The sequence below is a fragment of the Lepisosteus platostomus genome, chromosome 5, assembly GCF_059453375.1.
Source record: "Lepisosteus platostomus isolate fLepPlt1 chromosome 5, fLepPlt1.hap1, whole genome shotgun sequence".
In the NCBI taxonomy this organism is placed as follows: domain Eukaryota; kingdom Metazoa; phylum Chordata; class Actinopteri; order Semionotiformes; family Lepisosteidae; genus Lepisosteus; species Lepisosteus platostomus.
In genome coordinates, this window is record NC_142615.1 from 68,728,590 (window position 1) to 68,748,821 (window position 20,232).

At 48.6% G+C, this 20,232-nt stretch overlaps 2 protein-coding genes across 2 annotated transcripts; one reads left to right on the forward strand and one right to left on the reverse strand.

Annotated features, from left to right (window-relative positions):
* Positions 1–7,111: 7,111 nt before the first annotated feature.
* Positions 7,112–10,959, reverse strand: LOC148671923 (GTPase IMAP family member 9-like). The gene is made up of 2 exons (XM_088632797.1): positions 10,907–10,959; positions 7,112–9,305 (listed from the first exon to the last, which is right to left on the reverse strand). The coding sequence occupies exons 1-2, from the start codon at positions 10,938–10,940 to the stop codon at positions 8,191–8,193; spliced, it is 1,149 nt and encodes a 382-aa protein (XP_088488923.1). The 5' UTR covers positions 10,941–10,959; the 3' UTR covers positions 7,112–8,190.
* Positions 10,960–17,164: 6,205 nt separating this feature from the next.
* On the forward strand, positions 17,165–19,962 carry LOC148671924 (uncharacterized). The gene is made up of 3 exons (XM_088632827.1): positions 17,165–17,501; positions 17,993–18,096; positions 19,262–19,962. The coding sequence occupies exon 3, from the start codon at positions 19,483–19,485 to the stop codon at positions 19,960–19,962; it is 480 nt and encodes a 159-aa protein (XP_088488953.1). The 5' UTR covers positions 17,165–17,501; positions 17,993–18,096; positions 19,262–19,482.
* The last annotated feature ends 270 nt before the right edge of the window (positions 19,963–20,232 follow it).

Consider the following 20,232-nt stretch of genomic DNA (forward strand, 5'->3'; position numbering starts at 1 on the left):
CTGCCGGAGTGCTGGCTGTGACGAATTAAACCGGTTTCACAGGTTTCAATCATAGACCATGTGACATGGGAGTCAGGAAACTAACACACAGCGCCACCAGATTTGACAACGCTATAAAAACGCTATAAAATAATGTGACTAGGCACAGAACAAGTTTACAGCACAGTACAATAATAAATGCTGACCATGACTTTAGAAGCATAAATTACCTTACACTCAATTTAAACACAAGCTGTCTTTAGCCCTCTAAGCTGGTTCATACAGAAATGTAGAGATCCAGGCTCAGAACACACAGCTTCATTAGCGAATACATATGCAGGACAACTAGAGAAGACGTTTTACAGAGGATGGATTTTTAGAAACATCCCATCAGTGACATCACTGAAGTCAACTCCTAGGTACTGTAACTGTCGTGTGGATAGTTTCACAAGAATCAGACAAAGGTTTAAGCATCGCTTGTTCTAGATAAAACTGCAAAAAAAAAACAACAACCCATAATGTACTTCTTTGCAGCTCTGTTTGCCCAAATCATATATTCACAACGTGAAATTTAGAAAATAATATTACGTAACCAAAATCCGCAATATGGAAACAGAACCTGTGTAATTGTTGATAGATGATGTACTCGTAACATTTTTACAAGACGAACTACAACATTTAAAAAATGAGTTGTATGTACTTGATATCTCTAATCAATCCACGGCGACATTGTTAAAGCAGAGTCCCAGTAAAACGAAACTAAAACGCCCTGCGCATACCGTTTCGCGCTTCTTATTAGTTGCTCAAAAGTAATTTGACCGTATGAAATGCATAATATAAACCTAGAAACATATACGTGAGCAGTATTTACGTACTGTAGTATCGGTGTTAAGACATACCTCTCAAATACTGTAAATCAAGTTAAAAATATCTCAAGACCGATTCTGGTCATAATGAAACCATGTTTCGTGTATGTTTTCTTTAAAGTACCGAGACCAGCCATATACTGTATGTTTATGTTCCAAAATTAATATCGTTTATGGCCTTCACACGCGTTGCAGTATGCTCCTATTCTTTTTATGCTCAGCTACTAAGATTTCCCTTCAGTGGTAAAATTAGATATGAATATTCAATACTTAAACGGGCACAGTTAAGACATTAAATATACATATACATACTGTATACAGTACAGTTTGCATACGGTAATATGTTTATGTTACGCGATTAAAAAATAAATAAATAAAAATGAAAAGCCCAGCACCAGCTGGATTCAAACACACAACCTGCCAGTTGGTAGTCACGCACCTAGACCAGTAGGCTACAAGACAGCTCGCATGAACAGGCAGGCGAAACAGCCCTACACAGCCCTGTCGCAGCACACGAATTCTTTAGATACGCGATTCCATATTATATTAGCAGAAAAGCTTAAAACTACCACTTTTTCACACGCTATTTCACATGCTAGTTAAATACTTCGATGCTTAAAATCGTTAGGGAGAAATGGAATACCGGTGTGTATTTTTCCTTTAAAGTGCCTATTCCTGGAATCTGACTGGCTGACACCCCTCTGAAGTGGTTCCATAAAATCTGGTATACGGAAAAGAAAGCGTTGATAAATACAAGTGTCTTTTAATACACTCTTTGCTGTGCTCTTGAGGATCCTTGTGATATTTTAAGCTCTAGTTGAATGATAGGTGTCGCATTTTAAATCATTTTCGTAGTTAGAAATTATGAAACGCCCTGTTAAAAGCAAGGAAGTTTTTATGCCCGTTGAAGTAAAACAAAATGCCTGACAAAGTATGGCTTGGACAGATTCCAAGTGCTTGTACAAATGTGCTAAAGAAATTATACTTTGAGTATACAGCTTGTCCAAAGTCATCCATTATTAATACTATTAGTAATATCTTCAGTAAAGGCTTTGATGCATAAATATTTCTGATAAAGGTAGGTTGTGTACTTTTGTCCAACTGAGCAATCTTGCTTTCATAAAATATACCAACATTTTAATGACTGATGATTAACATGCTGTAATACACAGTTCAAAATTAAAGGCTCAAATGCTGTACATGAGAGGTTAAGCTCCCCCTGGCGGTTTTACAAGGCGACGCCGGATAGTTAGCCACGTGACACACGTGAACTGCGTGATACCGCGACACGCCCACCGGGGTATGCCGCGAAATACCTCACCCATTTTGAATGGCTGCATCTGTACGTGTGCATGAGTGTCTGAGTGTGACTGCGAGTCTGCGTGCGAGTGTACGTGTGCGAGTGTCTGAGTGTGACCGAGTCTGTGTGTGCCCGAGTGTCTGAGTGTGACTGCGAGTCTGTGCCCGAGTGTACATGTGCGAGAGTGTCTGAGTGTGACTGTGAGTCTGTGCCCGAGTGTACGTATGCGAGAGTGTCTGAGTGTGACTGCGAGTCTGCGTGCGAGTGTGCGTGTGCGAGAGTGTCTGAGTGTGACTGCGAGTGTACGTGTGCGAGAGTGTCTGAGTGTGACTGCGAGTGTACGTGTGCGAGAGTGTCTGAGTGTGACTGCGAGTCTGCGTGCGAGTGTACGTGTGCGAGAGTGTCTGAGTGTGACTGCGAGTCTGCGTGCGAGTGTACGTGTGCGAGAGTGTCTGAGTGTGACTGCGAGTGTACGTGTGCGAGAGTGTCTGAGTGTGACTGCGAGTCTGCGTGCGAGTGTACGTGTGCGAGAGTGTCTGAGTGTGACTGCGAGTGTACGTGTGCGAGAGTGTCTGAGTGTGACTGCGAGTCTGCGGGCGAGTGTACGTGTGCGAGAGTGTCTGAGTGTGACTACGAGTGTACGTGTGCGAGAGTGCCCGAGTGTACGTGTGCGAGTGTCTGAGTGTGACTGCGAGTGTACGTGTGCGAGAGTGTCTGAGTGTGACTGCGAGTGTACGTGTGCGAGAGTGTCTGAGTGTGACTACGAGTGTACATGTGCGAGAGTGTCTGAGTGTGACTGCGAGAGTACGTGCGAGTGTACGTGTGCGAAAGTGTCTGGGTGTGACTGCGAGTCTGCGGGCGAGTGTACGTGTGCGAGAGTGTCTGAGTGTGACTGCGAGTCTGCAGGCGAGTGTACGTGTGCGAGTGTCTGAGTGTGACTGTGAGTGTACGTGTGCGAGAGTGTCTGAGTGTGACTGCGAGTCTGCGGGCGAGTGTACGTGTGCAAGTGTCTGAGTGTGACTGCGAGTCTGCGGGCGAGTGTACATGTGCGAGAGTGTCTGAGTGTGACTGCGAGAGTACGTGCGAGTGTACGTGTGCGAGAGTGTCTGAGTGTGACTGCGAGTCTGCGGGCGAGTGTGCGTGTGCGAGTGTCTGGGTGTGACTGCGAGTCTGTGCCCGAGTGTACGTGTGCGAGAGTGTCTGAGTGTGACTGCGAGTCTGCGTGCGAGTGTACGTGTGCGAGTGTCTGAGTGTGACTGCGAGTCTGCGGGCGAGTGTACGTGTGCGAGAGAGTCTGAGTGTGACTGCGAGTCTGCGTGCGAGTGTACGTGTGCAAGAGTGTCTGAGTGTGACTGCGAGTCTGTGCCCGAGTGTGCGTGTGCGAGTGTCTGAGTGTCTGCGAGTGTACGTGTGCGAGAGTGTCTGAGTGTGACTGCGAGTGTGCGTGTGCGAGTGTCTGAGTGTGACTGCGAGTGTGCGTGTGCGAGTGTACGTGTGCGAGAGTGTCTGAGTGTGACTGCGAGTGTACGTGTGCGAGTGTCTGAGTGTGACTGCGAGTCTGTGCCCGAGTCTACGTGATTGCGAGTCTGTGTGCAAGTCTACTCGTGCGAGTGTACGTGTGCGCCTGAGTCTGTCTCTGAGTGTCTGCGAGTCTACATGTGTGCGAGTGTCTGAGTGTCTGCGAGTCTACATGTGTGCGAGTGTCCGAGTGTGACTGCGAGTCTGAGTGCGAGTGTCCATGTGTGCGAGTGTCCGAGTGTGACTGCGATTCTGAGTGCGAGTCTACATGTGTGCGAGTGTCCGAGTGTGACTGCGAGTCTGAGTGCGAGTGTCCGAGTGTCTGCGAGTCTACATGTGCGCGAGTGTCCGAGTGTGACTGCGAGTCTGAGTGCGAGTCTACATGTGTGCGAGTGTCCGAGTGTGACTGCGAGTCTGAGTGCGAGTGTCCGAGTGTCTGCGAGTCTACATGTGTGCGAGTGTCCGAGTGTGACTGCGAGTCTGTGTGCGCGCGCGAGTCTACGTGCCCGGGAGTGAATCTGAGTGTGACTACGAGTCTGTGCGAGTCTACGTGTGCGAGAGTGTGCGTGTCTACGTGTGCGAGAGTGTGCGTGTGACTGAGTCTGTGTGTGAGTCTACATATGTGCGAGAGTGCGAGTCTACATGTGTGCGAGATCAGATCGCCACCGCCAGCCATGGGGAGTCCACCGTCAGGTCTGTCCAGTCAGTGTGTCTGTATGAACCCCTCTCTCTCAGTGCAGTGTTCATATACTGGAGTGTCCAGTCAGTGTGTCTGTATGAACCCCTCTCTCTCTCAGTGCAGTGTTCATGTACTGGAGTGTCCAGTCAGTGTGTCTGTATGAACCCCTCTCTCTCTCAGTGCAGTGTTCATGTACTGGAGTGTCCAGTCAGTGTGTCTGTATGAACCCCTCTCTCTCTCAGTGCAGTGTTCATGTACTGGAGTGTCCAGTCAGTGTGTCTGTATGAACCCCACTCTCTCTCTCTCAGTGTTAATATGAGATGTGTCTCTCTCTCCAGCTACACCTCTCTGATCTCCATGGCCTGCCAGATCTCCTCCGGGATGAAGTTCCTGGCCTCCCTGAACTTTGTGCACCGGGACCTGGCGACCCGGAACTGCCTGGTGGGGGAGGGCGGCGCCATCAAGATCGCCGACTTCGGCATGAGCCGCAACCTGTACGCCGGCGACTGTGTGGGGGTGTTGGGGGTGACCCCATGTGTCTGTGTCCCCAGGGGAAGTTCACCACGGCCAGCGATGTGTGGGCATTCGGGGTGACCCTCTGGGAGATGCTGAGGCTGTGTAAGGAGCAGCCCTACGCCTCCATGACAGATGAGCTGGTGATCGAGAACGCTGGAGAGTTCTTCAGAGACCAGGGCAAGCAGGTAACAGCCACACCTGGCCAGGAGTACCTGTACCTGTCTCTCTCCTGTTCAAGAGGCTTTATTAGCATGACCGATGGGTACAATCAGTGTTGCCAAAGCAAATAAAAATAATAAAATTAACATGGAACAAAAGAAAAACTAGAAGTAAAATAAAACCTACAGACATGTCACAGACATTTACAACAAAGAGATATGATAAAATATTGACATATACTGTAGCGACTGGAGCATTATTGGGAGACAGACTCACTGTTCCTCAGGCTGTGACAGGAGATCACATACTGGGCTGCCAGATCAACTGAGTTCCCTCCTCCCTCTCCCAGTAGGATGGGGACCCGTTGTGACTCTGGCAAGTGTGGGAACTGTGGGATTAGATTTCTGAATTTCGGGAAATGTTTCTCTAATCCCAGAGTATCTGTCACAGTGCAGTAGGAAGTGCACCTCTGTCTCTCTTTCTCCCCGCTGGCAGTGGGAGCACAGCCTGTCCTCTCTGGGCAGCCAGGTCTGCCTGTGTCGCCCAGTTTCTATGGCCAGGTTGTGGTCACTGAGCCTGTACTTCGTCAGGGTCTGTTTCTGTTTGTTATTTTTTATTTTGGTCAAATATTCAGCTAGTGTGTATTGTCTGTTTAGGGTTCTGTAGCATTCCAGTTTATATTGTGTTTGTGTGTGTGTGTCCCAGTGTGTGAGATATTGCTGTTTGATCTGTGCTGTGATGTGGTTGAGTCTGGGTTGTGGTGCTCTAGCAGTGCTGTCCTGAGGCTGGTTAGGATTGGTGTGGCTCAGGTCGGTGAGCCTCAGGCCCAGCTGGCTCAGGGGGCTCTGTTTTGGGCTCAGCTCTTGGCTCAGCAGGGCTTTGTGGTGGTAGGAATTTTGGTCGCTGTTTTTTAGGTGTAGCCAATACTTTAATATTCTTTTCTGTATGTTTATCAATAGTGGGTACTGGCCTTATTCGGCCCTGCACCCGTTGTTAGGAGTTTTTCTCTGCACACGGAGGATGATTCTACAGATCTCCATGTGCAGAGTTTCTGTGGGGTGTTTGTCCCATTGGGTGTAATCCTGGTCTGTGAGGGGACCCCACACTTCACTGCCATATAGGGCAATGGGTTGGATTACACTTTCAAATATTTGGAGCCAGATTCTTGTTGGTGGGCTGATGTTGAAGAGCCTCCTTCTTATTGCGTAGAAAGCCCTGAGTGCCTTCTCCCTCAGTGCCTTCACTGCCAAGTCAAAACTCCCGGAAGAGCTGATGGTGAGACCGAGATATGTGTAGCTGGATGTGTGCTCCAATGTGTTGTTGTTCAGTGTGAATTTGTACCTGTTTCCCTGAGGTCTGGCTTTCTTCTGGAAAACCATAACTCTGGTCTTGTCTCTCTCTCAAGGGCAGGACTTTGTCCTCTCAGTGGCCCTGGGTTCAGTTAATGATTAACTCACCAGGGCAGAATGAAGTCTTGGACGCCGCCTGATATGAACGTTTCTGGTATATCTCATCACTTAGGAATTTAAAAAAACTTAAAAAATTATTTTTCATAAGCAAACTCTCTTGTTTGGGGTTCTGGAAAGTTGATCTAAAAGGATCTCCAAAGCACTTTACAGTCAGGGACCCCACTTCATCCCACCTGCAATCAACTGAGAAGAGGGAATTTGGGGAGTACAGACCGAACCCCGACTAAGCAGCACCCCTGACCAGCAGTCGGGTCACTGGGGTCACTGGGGTCACACCCCTGCTCTCACACACTGTAAGGACATTGTTGTTGTCATTCTGTAAATCGCTTTGAGAAGACACCTTTAAAGGTGCTATATAAAATAGTTTTTTTTTTTAATTATTACTTCAAATGAGATCTGCTGAAAATCAAGAGTCGATTTTATTGTTGGACATGTGCAGCTATATAGAATCTGTTGATGTATTAATCACTCTTGCCATTAGTAATCAATTAATTTAAAACAATGAAATATGGCTATAATCTGTTAGGTTTTGCACCAATTGAATGATTTTTGTAAAGTTCTTTTAGAACAGCATGACGTGACCTCGATAGTACTGACCTGTGACAAGACTGTGAAAGTGAAAACGTTTTTGAAGTTGATTAGATTATTCTTTATTGCCAATAGTTGGTGGAATTTGCTAATAGTACAGCAAACAACACAGATGAGTCACACATACAACATATACAGTACAAATTTACATAGAACAGAAGACAAACATTGTCACATACAGCACATATGTAAACAACTTTCCATGTTAAACAATAAATTATACAAGGAAGTCAGAGTTCAAGGTGAATTCAGAGGTCGCATGGCAGAGGGGAGGAGTCTGAGGTTGAATCAGACCGTCCTTGATTGGGAGGATCTGAAACATCTTCCAGAAGCATGAAGCTGAAAGAGATTATGAGCTGGGGGAGAGGGGTCGGAGATGATTTTCTGGGCATAACTGGAGGTGCAGCTTGAGTACAGAGATGAGATACTCTGGCTTCCTTGAAGAAACAGCCAGATTTGATCTTCTGATCATTTTAACTACTAAATACTCTTTTCTGTGTCCTATCTTCTGTTGTTATTGTGTGGAAAACAGCTCCGTGTTGTTATAGACAGAACAGTGAAAACTGCCTCTGAGAAACACACAGGTAAAAACCATGTCTGATCAAGTCTGCTGCTGTCATTAACACGCATGAAAATACTATTGGTGAAAAAATAACCTAATACCTCGTCAGTGATTTTTTACATAAACATTTTTATATAAAAACAGTAAAACCAGGAACATGTTTATTAAATGTTTATTAAATTCCAAACAGTTTGATAGATCTCTGATCGCTGACAAGAGAAAGTGAAAGTAAATCAGCTCCTGTCTCTGAGCTGCTGTGTGATGGACTAAATCTAATCTCCCTGAGAGAAAACAGTTCAAGTACAGCACAGAGGATTTAAACAGACACAGGTCTGTGTGCCACTGTGTTAGTAACGCAGTACAGAGCGGAGCACAGTATGATTTTAATTCCTAACAGGACACAAGATGGTGAATCTCTCAGTCTGATGACCAGTAAGATCAGTGAATCAGTAATACAGCATCAATCACACTCACTGTTGGGAGGTTTAAGACCTTTACTGTTCCTCCTCTTGACAGGCAGTCTGGGCTCCTCTTCTCTCTCTCTCTCCCTTCTTTCATACTTCTGTCTCAGCTCCTCTGTCTCTCTCTGTCTCTCCTCCTCCCTCTGTCTCAGCTCCTCTCTCTCTTTCTGTCTCTCCTCCTCCCTCTGTCTCAGCTCCTCTGTCTCTCTCTGTTTCTCCTCCTCCCTCTGTCTCAGCTCCTCTGTCTCTCTGTATCAGCTCCTCTGTCTCTCCTCCTCCCTCTGTCTCAGCTCCTCTGTCTCTCTCTGTCTCTCCTCCTCCCTCTGTCTCAGCTCCTCTGTCTCTCTCTGTTTCTCCTCCTCCCTCTGTCTCAGCTCCTCTGTCTCTTTGTATCAGCTCCTCTGTCTCTCCTCCTCCATCTGTCTCAGCTCCTCTGTCTCTCTCTGTCTCTCCTCCTCCCTCTGTCTCAGCTCCTCTGTCTCTCTCTGTCTCTCCTCCTCCAACCTCTGTCTCAGCTCCTGTCTCTCTCTGTCTCTCCTCCTCCCTCTGTCTCGGCTCCTCTATCTCTCGTTCAGTGTTTATTTCTTTGATGTCAGTGGTGAAGTACAGCCCATAGTTTCCTGCCACCATGTCCTCTATCTTCTCCAGCAGCTCTGTGACCTGAGTGCGGTCACCCCTGTTCTTGTTGTTGAGAACATGATACCTGTTCCCACACTTCTCCACCAGATACTGGAGCTTCTTCCCTTCTCTCTCAATGTGCTGCTCAATGGTTATGTCTCTCAGTGTGTCCCCCCAGGTGAACAGCACTATTGTGTGTCTCCAGACTCTCTCACTGAGAAGCTCCAGATATTTCTTCACTGATCTCCAGTCTGTGGCTGAGTCCAGATCAATCACCAGGAGGAGAGCGTGGGGTCCTGGGGGACACAGAGACACACTGCGCACAACCTCCTCTCTGACATGCTGTGGATCAGTCCTTATTATACGTGGAAAAGAGGAGTACCCTGGAGTGTCAACCACAGTGATCTGCCTCCCAGCTACTTCTCCCTCTCTCTTCACACACTCCTCAGTTACTCCCTCAGTGACAAACTCCTCTCTGCCCAGGATGGTGTTTCCTGCTGAGCTCTTCTCAGACAATCTCTGGCCCAGCAGCACGATCCTGATCTCTGAGAGACGCTGTGGTGCCTCATGGGAATCAGCCTGTCCCTCCCCTGTCAGAGAGAAAGATCACAGATTATTTACATGATAAAGTTCTCATCACATCTATCTTCACTCTTCATCCCATTTAAAATTCACGATAAAAACTTTTCTATATCTTTTCTATTGTCCCTGCCCTGTGACAGAGGAAAATCACAGATTATTGAGATTAATTTTCTGTGTATTCTCTGTGGAATACAAAAATGTTCTGTTAATGTTAGGTAATCAGACTGTATTCTTACAACATTCTTATTCTGTATTCTTGCAATTTATGTAATATATATATATATTTAACTGTTCTCTCAATAGTACATGTTTATTTTTCATCAATTTTTTTCTTAGAATAATTTAACCTCACTAAAAGTTTAGATTTCTCTCATCTGATAAATCGACATTTTTCCCAACTCCTTCCTTGCTCATCTTTACCAAGGGCACCAATACTTCTGGAGGGCCCTGTAGAGTCCCCCTAACACTGAGTATCCAATGGCAGTTCAGACACATATGGGACTCCTGTGTTCAGAATGAACCTTTATACCACCTTATTTTAAAAATACATGTAAAAAAACTGTAAAATCATTCAGTCTGTCCTGATTCTTCACTAGCGAGTCTAAAATGTCACATTTCATAAAGACATGTTTGGGACTCAGCCACCTGGCTGGGAAATCTGTGTGTTGTATAGTTTCAAACCGCTTAGAAACTATCTACTGTGATCCACACTGAAGAGAACTAGCATGATGTTAGTTTAAAAACAGTGAAACTGACAAGCTGGAGGAACTGAGTCTCTTTAGTCTGAAGGGAGTGTCCCACACTGACAGGGTGAAGATAGTGAACCATATATATATATAAAAAAATATTCAACATCCTCAGTGACAGTCAGTCATCATTAAAGACCAGTTAGATATTGACACCTCAGAGTTCCTCAGAATTAACACTGAAACTCAAAGCAACACTAAGACTTAAAATCAGGAGTGGGAGGCTCTACTGTACACAGAGAGAGGTGGGAGAGGGGAACAGGCTGATACCCTGGCTTCTCTCCAGACATAGCTGGGTGAGCTCCTCCAGTCAGGACAGGAGGCTCTACTGTACACAGAGAGGGGTGGGAGAGGGGAACAAGCTGCCCAGTCAGGACAGGAGAACCTGGAATCACTACTAATTATGGGCCAAATAAATTCCTCTGTTGTTCATCTGTACTGATTCCTCTCTGGTATTATCAGCTGTACAACAAACACAACCTCTGAGCAACAAACAGGAAACGATCATATCTGAGCGTGTCTGAGCATCATGAATACTAACAGTGTGAATCCAATACCATCAGCACACGGTCAGGTTTTACATCAATCATTTTACCTTAAATAAACACCTTATTAAAATATTTAGTACATTCCAACCAGCTTGAGTTGACAGTACTGATCCCTGATCTCTGACAAGAGAAAGTGAAAGTACATCAGCTCCTGTCTCTATCTCCAAGTTCAGACCCTGTGTGTCTGACAGACAGAACACACTCTCAGCAGACAGGAAGACACTTCTCCAGCTGCTGCTGTGCTCTGTGACAGAGAAGAGACCCTCAGTGACTCCCTTTATGACACTCTGACAGGCAGAACAAGAGAAAACTCACCAGGGCTGAGCGCTGAGCTCCTACACGCTGCCATCTCTCTCTCTCTCCTTCTCTTCCTGCTGATCTGAAGGGCAGGACTATGTCCTCTCAGTGGCCCTTGATAAAATATTTAGTGGGTTCAGTTAATGATTAACTCACCAGGGCAGAATGAAGTCTTGGGCGCCGCCTGATATGAACGTTTCTGGTATATCTCATCACTTAGGAATTTAAAAAAACTTTAAAAATTATTTTTCATAAGCAAACTCTCTTGTTTGGGGTTCTGGAAAGTTGATCTAAAAGGATCTCCAAAGCACTTTACAGTCAGGGACCCCACTTCATCCCACCTACAATCAACTGAGGAGAGGGAATTTGGGGAGTACAGACCGAACCCCGACTAAGCAACACCCCTGACCAGCAGTCGGGACACTGGGGTCCACACCCGTCTGGATCAATGAAGTTAATGAGGCGCTGTCCCCGCCAGGGGGAGACAAGGCACCAGAAGTCAGAGGCCAGAGCTGAACTGCTTCAGGAGAGAGACAGATCGGGGAAACAGCAGACCAGAGAGAGCATGAGAGCAGACAGGAGTCAGACAGTAGATAACGGACCTGAGCAGCTCATCGGCTTGTTCGCCCCTCCCCCAGCTCTGTCTGGAGAGAAGCCAGGGTATCAGGTTGTTCCCTCCTCCCACCCCTCTCTGCGTAAAGACACCCTCTTAACCGCAGATGCCTGAGCGCTGATTGACCTCCTGCAGCATCAATCCCTCCCCCAGAACAAACACAAACCACACCGCTGCTTCTCCGTTTTTATTCATCTGTTCAGGGAGTGAAACACGCGCCGTTCCCCACCCACCCCACGATCATTTCGCTCACTGTCATCGACCGATAGATTATACAACGACAAATCATGGAGAACCGTTCCAGTTCCTCACGGTGAAGGAAGAGTAGCACCACCTCCACTCTCACTGAAATACTCTCCATCAATAAGACGCACGAGTCTCTCCGTCAATAAGATAGATAAATAAATAAGCCACGCAGGAAATCAATAAATAAACAAATAGAGCGATAAGGCGCCACGGGCGTCTCCGCCCACGAGTCCCGGACTCCCCTCTCCGGGCGGCAGCGGTCCGGGTCCGAGCTCGGGTTCGGGTCCGGCTGGCCGGTATGGGTATCGGTATCGGGCCGGACTCGAGGGCCTCTCCCGTCACGGTCGGACTCCACCCAGAAGGGGGGCGGGGGGGGGGGTTACAGGTCACAGGTCACAGGTCACAGGTCACAGGTCGGAGCTGGTGCTAAGGTACTGAGAGACGCCGACCAGGAGCAGCACCTCCCCGGTCTTCGTCGCCTCGGCCGCCGCCCCCTCTTCCTCCCCCGCCAGGAGGGGCGATGGCAGTGTGGGTGGGTGGGGCAACAGCAGCCCCTGCCATTCCTCCTGCCCCCCCTGCCCCTGCCCCTCGGGGGGGCAGCTGGCGGCGGGCAGCGCCGGTTCACACCCGGGCTCCTCGGAGGAGTAGATCTGGAGACACAGCGCGGCCACCAGCAGCAGGAACAGCGGTTCTGCACCTGGGGGAGAGAGAGGTCAGGGTCAGGGAGTCACGCTCGCTGGGGTTCGGGCTGCATGATATTAATAATAATAATACACTTCTATAGCTCTTTCCTGGACACTCCACTCAGAGCTCTTTACAGGTCATGGGGATCCCACTACCACCACCAGTGAGCAGCTCTTTACAGGTCCTGGGGATCCCACGACCGCCACCAGTGTGCAGCCCCATCTGGGTGATGCTCCAGTCCTCTCCCAACACACCAGCTCTCAGTGGGGAGGAGAGCAGAGCGATGAAGCCAGTTCAGAGAGGGGGTTATTAGGAGGCCATGATGGGTAAAGACCAGGGGGGTAATTTGGCCAGGACACTGGGGTAACACCCCTACTCTTCTCGAGAGACACCCTGGGATTGTTAATGACCACAGAGAGTCAGGACCTCGGTTTGACGTCTCATCTGCAGGACGACGCCTGTTTACAGTCCAGTGTCCCCGTCACTATACTGGGGCATCAGGACCCACACAGAGCGCAGGGTGAGAGCGCCCCCTGCTGGCCCCACTCACACCTCTCCCAGCAGCAGCCTCAGTGTTTTCCCAGCAGTCTTCCCTCCAGGTACTGGCCAGGCTCACACTGCTGGGCTCCAGTGGGGCTGCCAGCTGGGAGTTGCAGGGTGATAGGGCTGCTGGCCATTATGAATGCAACTTACAGAATGAACATCTGGGAATTATTCTTGGGCATCATGCACTGATAACAATAGTACTACTACTACTAACACTAATACTACTACTGCTAACAATAGTACTACTACTAACACTAATATTACAACTGACAACAATAGTACTACTACTAACACTACTAATACTACTGATAACAATGATAATACCAGTAATAATACTGATACTACTACTAATAGTAATAACACTACTAATAATACTACTCATACTAGTAACAATCTCCTTCACACAAGAACTGCACACACGGTGTACAAATCAGCTGACTGGAGAGTAATTTCCGACGGTGATAAACACAAGGAATAGAACTGACCTTGTTGGTTTCTCTAAAAACACTACAAGTCCTGTCAAAGACAGGATATGCTCCACTAGAATTGTTGTCTCTGACCGGTGAGAAATTTCGTTTGTTGTGCGAAGGACTCAGCAAGAAGAGATGTGTCAATTCAGGTGCAGTTGTTTATCGTGAGGGAAAGCACAGATAATATGGGCTTTAATGAATTAACAGTGAAAGTGTAGCAGGGGGCCTCGTATGGACTGCGGTTGTGTCTAGTTTTTGTTATTTGCATTTAAAGATTTTGCTCGTCTTTTGCAAACAAAATCTAAGCTAAGACTTCTACATGAAACATAATGCAGGAGCAGCTGCAGCCTAGGTAGACGTGCAGAAAACCACGTTACGTTGTTATTATTTACTTTATTATTTATTATTTCTCACTGAACACTAGCGCCCCTCTATGATCACACACTCAACACACTACTGTCCCACTGTGATCACACAGTGAACACACTACTGTCCCACTGTGATCACACAGTGAACACAGTACTGTGCCACTCTGATCGAACACTGAGCACAGTACTGTGCCACTCTGAGCACACACTGAGCACAGTACTGTGACACTGTAATTGCTCAATGCACACAGTTCTGTCCAACTGTGATCACACACCGAACACACTACTGTCCCACTGTGTTCAGACACCAAACACAGTACTGTCCTACTGGTAACACACAGAACACAGAACTGTGCCACTGTGATCACACACTGAACACAGTACTGTCCCATTTTAGTTGAAACACTAAAACACAGATATTGCTGTTTGATCTGTGCTATGATGTGCTTGAGTCTGGGTTGTGGTGCTCTAGCAGTGCTGTCCTGAGGCTGGTTAGTGTCGGTGTGGCTCAGGTCGGTGAGCCTCAGGACCAGCTGACTCAGGGGGCTCTGTTTTGGGCTCAGCTCTTGGCTCAGCAGGGCTTTGTGGTGGTAGGAATTTTGGTCGCTGTTTTTTAGGTGTAGCCAATACTTTAATATTCTTTTCTGTATGTTTATCAATAGTGGGTACTGGCCTAATTCGGCCCTGCACCCGTTGTTAGGAGTTTTTCTCTGCACACGGAGGATGTTTCTACAGATCTCCATGTGCAGAGTTTCTGTGGGGTGTTTGTCCCATTGGGTGTAATCCTGGTCTGTGAGGGGACCCCACACTTCACTGCCGTATAGGGCAATGGGTTGGATTACACTTTCAAATATTTGGAGCCAGATTCTTGTTGGTGGGTTGATGTTGAAGAGCCTCCTTCTTATTGCGTAGAAAGCCCTGAGTGCCTTCTTCCTCAGTGTCTTCACTGCCAGTTCAAAACTCCCGGAAGAGCTGATGGTGAGACCGAGATATGTGTAGCTGGATGTGTGCTCCAATGTGTTGTTGTTCAGTGTGAATTTGTACCTGTTTCCCTGAGGTCTGGCTTTCTTCTGGAAAACCATAACTCTGGTCTTGTCCAGATTGACTGGCAGTGCCCAGGTCTGACAGTACTGCTCCAGCAGTGCCAGGTTCTGCTGCAGCCCCTGTTCTGTGGGCGACAGCAGGACCAGGTCATCTGCGTAGAGCAGGAACTTGATTTCTGTGTCGTGTAGTGTGTGACCAGGAGCTGCAGACTGCTCCAACATTCCTGCTAATTCGTTGATATAGATATTGAACAGTGTTGGGCTCAGGCTGCAGCCCTGTCTCAACCCGCGGCCTTGGGTGAAGAATTTAGTCCTTTTGTTTCCAATTTTCACTGCACATTTGCTCTCTAAATACATTGATTTAATTATGTCGTACACTTTGCCCCCATGCCACTTTGGAGTAGTTTGTAAAACAATCTCTCATGCCAAATCGAGTCAAATGCTTTTTTGAAATCGACAAAGCAGGCAAAAATTTTTCCTTTGTGTTTTTGGTGGACGTGTTTGTCTATCAGTGTGTGTAGGGTGTAAATGTGATCAGATGTGCGGTGATCTGGCAAGAAGCCAATCTGACTTTTACTCAGGACACTGTGTTCAGTAAGGAAGGCCAGTATTTGTGTATTTAGGATACTCCAGAATACCTTCCCCAGGTTACTGTTCACACAGATGCCCCGGTAGTTGTTGGGATCGAGTTTATCTCCACTCTTATAGATGGGCGTGATCAGTCCTTAGTTCCAGGCCTCGGGGAAACATCCAGCTGTCATGATGAGATTGAGGAGTTTGAGCAGGGCTTGTTGCAACTTTGGGCTGCTGTGTCTCAGCATCTCATTTATGACTCCATCATGGCCACAGGCTTTGCGTGGTCTGAGGGCCTGGAGTTTGTCCAGTAGCTCCTGCTCAGTGATTGGGGAGTCTTAGGGGTTTTGGTTGTCTTTGATAGCCAATTCCAAAATTTGAGTTTTTCAAAAGTGGCTTTGGTCTGATTGATTTGTATTCGGGAGATTTTCAAAGTATGTTTGCCAGATTGTTCCATTTTGGATGGCCAATTCTTCTGGTTTTGATTTGTTTAAGTTGTTCCACTTCTCACAGAAACAGTTCTGATTTAGTGACTCCTCACTTTCTGCAAGTTGTTTGTTTATGTACGTGTTTCTTTTCTTTTTCAGCGTGTGTTTGTAAAGTTTTACCATGTCACAGTACCTGAGTTGCAGATCTGTGTTGTGTGGTTGTCTGTGTTTTTCATTTGAGACTTTTCGTAGTGCATTTCTGATGTTTTTGCACTCCGTATCAAACCACTTTTCTTTTGCTTTTGTTTTTTGGTAGTTTTTTTTAGTTGTTTTTAGCTTAGATTTTGATGCTAGTTTGTGGAATAGGTGATTTAGTTTTTGTGTGGCCAAGTTCATCCCTAGTTTGTTGGTTTGATATGGAGTGTTTAGGAATGTGTCCATCAGTGTCTGAATTTCATCTCTCATGAACTTGTCTCTCTCTCATGTCCTGCAGGCTCCTCGTCTCTCTGCTCTCTCCTGTCCTGCAGGCTCCTCGTCTCTGCGCCCCGGTGTGCAGGAGAGACGCGAGGGCCGCGTGATCGGACCTCAGCGGCTCGTGGACAAGCGGACCTGCGTCACTAACGGCGGGGAGGAGAAATGACTCTGCTGCTCGCTCGGCGTGTGTGCGCGGAGGTTCTCACGTCTGTCTGTTTTAATGATCTCATGTCGCGCGCGTGCGTGTCACTGTTCACACTACAGAACAAACAGGTCGCCCCGGAACGGCGATCAATGTGAAACTGGCTGTGATCGTGGCGCCCGCAGTCGTGACGCGGCCCGGCTCCCCCCGAGCGCCGGTTCTGCGGTCGTCCACCCAGCCCGGTCCGGAAGGTGGCTGCTGGAGGCAGGGGAATGATCTGGGAGCTGGCGGGGTGTCGGAGGGGACAGGGGAGCACAGAAGGTGCTAGAAACTTTTGCTCCACCAGTTTGAGAGGGGGCAGACTGACCCCTCCAGGACCAGGACTGGACACACTGACTGACCCCTCCAGGACCAGGACTGGACACACTGACTGACCCCTCCAGGACCAGAACTGGGGACACTGACTGACCCCTCCAGGACCAGGACTGGACAGCCCTGCTGCAGACACACACACTGACTGACCCCTCCAGGACCAGGACTGGACACACTGACTGACCCCTCCAGGACCAGGACTGGACAGCCCTGCTGCAGACACACACACTGACCCCTCCAGGACCAGGACTGGACACACTGACTGACCCCTCCAGGACCAGGACTGGACAGCCCTGCTGCAGACACACCAGGGTTTACTGGCATCTCCATCAACAACCTCTTTTGTTAGATGATTGTTGTTAGCTTTTTTTTATTTTACTATGTCTCTAGTGTAATGGAATTTTTTGACAGCACCTTGACAGTTTAACAGAGAGGACTGCAGACTACTGACGAACAGGGCGACATTTAAGTTTTAATTCCACATCAGTGCAAAGTCCAAAAGGACACCGGCCATCTCTCGGTGGAGGTGGGGCTTCCAGCACATACAGGGAGCGAATCCCTGAGCTCTTGGCTCAGGGGACCACAAGGGCCACCGACTGCAGAAGAGGCCTGGAAAAAAGCAGGAAACCGCTGCCGTTCGACACCAAGAGCACAGTAGGTTTCGGCTCTATTTTTTCACAGCTCCATGGTCGCCCAGGTCAGGCGCCCCGCGTGGTAGCTGTCATAGAGGGAAGGGCTTAGAATAAGACGACGAAGAAGAACAAAAGGGTCAAGCAGCTACAACGTACCGGTAGTGCATTAGTGCATCGCCACAGACGCGGACCTGCAGTTCTGCTCCAGTTTCGGTTACAGTAAGGTTTACGTGCAAAGACCAAATTCAAACAGATTGTATAATGGTACATAGATATCGTTTTATAATGCACAATGTTTTATGGCTCCAGTGGAGCCTCATACCTGCTATGCCAACAATAAAAACAATGATCTTTGCACTTTTATCTGTCCAGCTGATACGCCTGTTAAGAACAGAATGTCAAAACGCAGCATTTTACCAACATGATCAAGCCAGGTTGGTGCATGACTTTGAAATCATGTACAAAGGTTGTGATGTTAATCATTTAACATCTCTGTGTTGGGTTTGATTTCAGTAACGAACCCAGGCTCCAGAGCTATGTCGGCCTCAGAAACCATCGAGGTGGCCACACTCGGACGCCCCTTCCAGCTGGGGATGCTGTATGACTGCCGATTCCAGGTGAGAGATTCACACTGAGGTGACCTGTCTCCAGCTGTAAGACCTTGACAGACACACTGATTCCAGGTGAGAGACTCACACTGAGGTGACCTGTCTCCAGCTGTACGACCCTGACAGACACACTGATTCCGGGTGAGAGATTCACACTGAGGTGACCTGTCTCCAGCTGTATGACTCTGACAGACACACTGATTCCAGGTGAGAGGTTCAGACTGAGGTGACCTGTCTTTCACCTCTATGACAGATTCCAGGTGAGAGCCATACTGAGCTGAGCTGTATGGACCCTCTTTAAATTCTGATCTGATGCAAGTTCGATGTAAGTTTTCCCCACACATCAAAGACGCAGCTCCTTCGACGTCTGCCTCTCCACACTGCAGATCGCTACTGAATCCTATTGGATGCCATGCTGCCTGATAGTCTGGCTCCTTCCTAGGACTTGTGCTCCTCCTGCGTCATCAGGCACTGTACACCCACGTTCACAGTCCTTGGTGTTCCCAGAGACAGAGTGTCAATGATAAGATCACTTCCTCCCTGGCTTCCAGTCATACCCATCTGATTCCAGTCTGGTGGCATGTAGTCCCCATAGCGTTAACCCACAGTGGAAACTCCATCTGGCTCCAGTCTGGTGCCGTGTCGTCCCCTAGCGTTAACCCACAGTGGACACTCCATCTGGCTCCAGTCTGGTGCAGTGTCGTCCCCTAGCGTTAACCCACAGTGGACACTCCATCTGGCTCCAGTCTGGTGCCGTGTCGTCCCCTAGCGTTAACCCACAGTGGACACTCCATCTGGCTCCAGTCTGGTGCAGTGTCGTCCCCTAGCATTAACCCACAGTGGACACTCCATCTGGCTCCAGTCTGGTGTCGTGTCATGCCCCTGGAGCAGTTGGGGTTAACAGCCTTGCTCAGGGGCCCAACGGAGTAGGATTCCTCTGTCGGCTGCGGGATTTGAACCGGCAACCTTCCAGCCACAGGAACAGATCCTCAGCCACAGAGCCACCGCTCCGCCCCAAAAGAGTATTGAATCGAACCCGGGCCGCGGCGGTGAGAGCGCCGAATCCTGACCACTAGACCACCAGGGACGCTACAGCGCAGCTGAAAGATCACTCCCTGTAGTGCGACAAGCTTGCAAAGCCCCATCAACACCTCTATCTCTTGTCTCCCCGCAGGAATCACATTATGGGACGCCGAGACGCTGCAGAAAGACATCGACGTGCGTCCTCAGCCGAACACAGATTTCCAGATCATTGCGTCCGACTCCACAGAGGACAAGGCGTCTGCTCTTAATGTGGAGGCGAGCTTCAACATCGGATCTTCCGTTTCCGTCTTCGAAAGGGGGGCTCTGGCCAGCAAGCACTTCGAGCTGCCTTCCCAGCCGGGGGTACCAGCCATGCTGACAACTCTGCACGACTCCGTCCAGTACGGCGCCGGCGAGATCATGAGGTATCGGGTATCCGAGATGATGATGTGGGAGTACGAAGTGGTCAAGGTCATGAAAACAGTCAAAGAACTCAAGGACAACTTCGTTAAGGCTTCCGGCAAGTTCATGTCGATGAAGGAGATGCTCGAGAAAATCGAAATGGACTTCGAGACGATCGAGGACCAGATCATGCAGCTTATCAGGCTGTCCTCCAACTGCCTGGCGCGGCTAGAGGAGATCGCCCTGAAGCCCAACGCTCTGTCCAAGGCCGCCTACATCGAGCTGCTCATCCGCAACGAGGAAGAGGAGGCCCGCATCGCCGAGCTGCGCAAGATGAAACATAACGCCGAGATCCTCGCCAAGATCGCCAACAACGAGAAACTGCTGCCAGAGGAGCGCAGGATCGTGAGGGAGATGCTCAAGACGTCAAACTGGCGAGCTCCGCGGTGAGAGCCTGGACTGCAGGACAGTGAACACGTTCCACACCGCCCGAGAACTCCTGCAGGACACTGAACATGTTCCACACCGCCCGACAACTCCTGCAGGACACTGAACACGTTCCACACCGCCCGACAACTCCTGCAGGACACTGAACACGTTCCACACCGCCCGACAACTCCTGCAGGACACTGAACACGTTCCACACCGCCCGAAAACTCCTGCAGGACACTGAACACGTTCCACACCGCCCGACAACTCCTGCAGGACACTGAACACGTT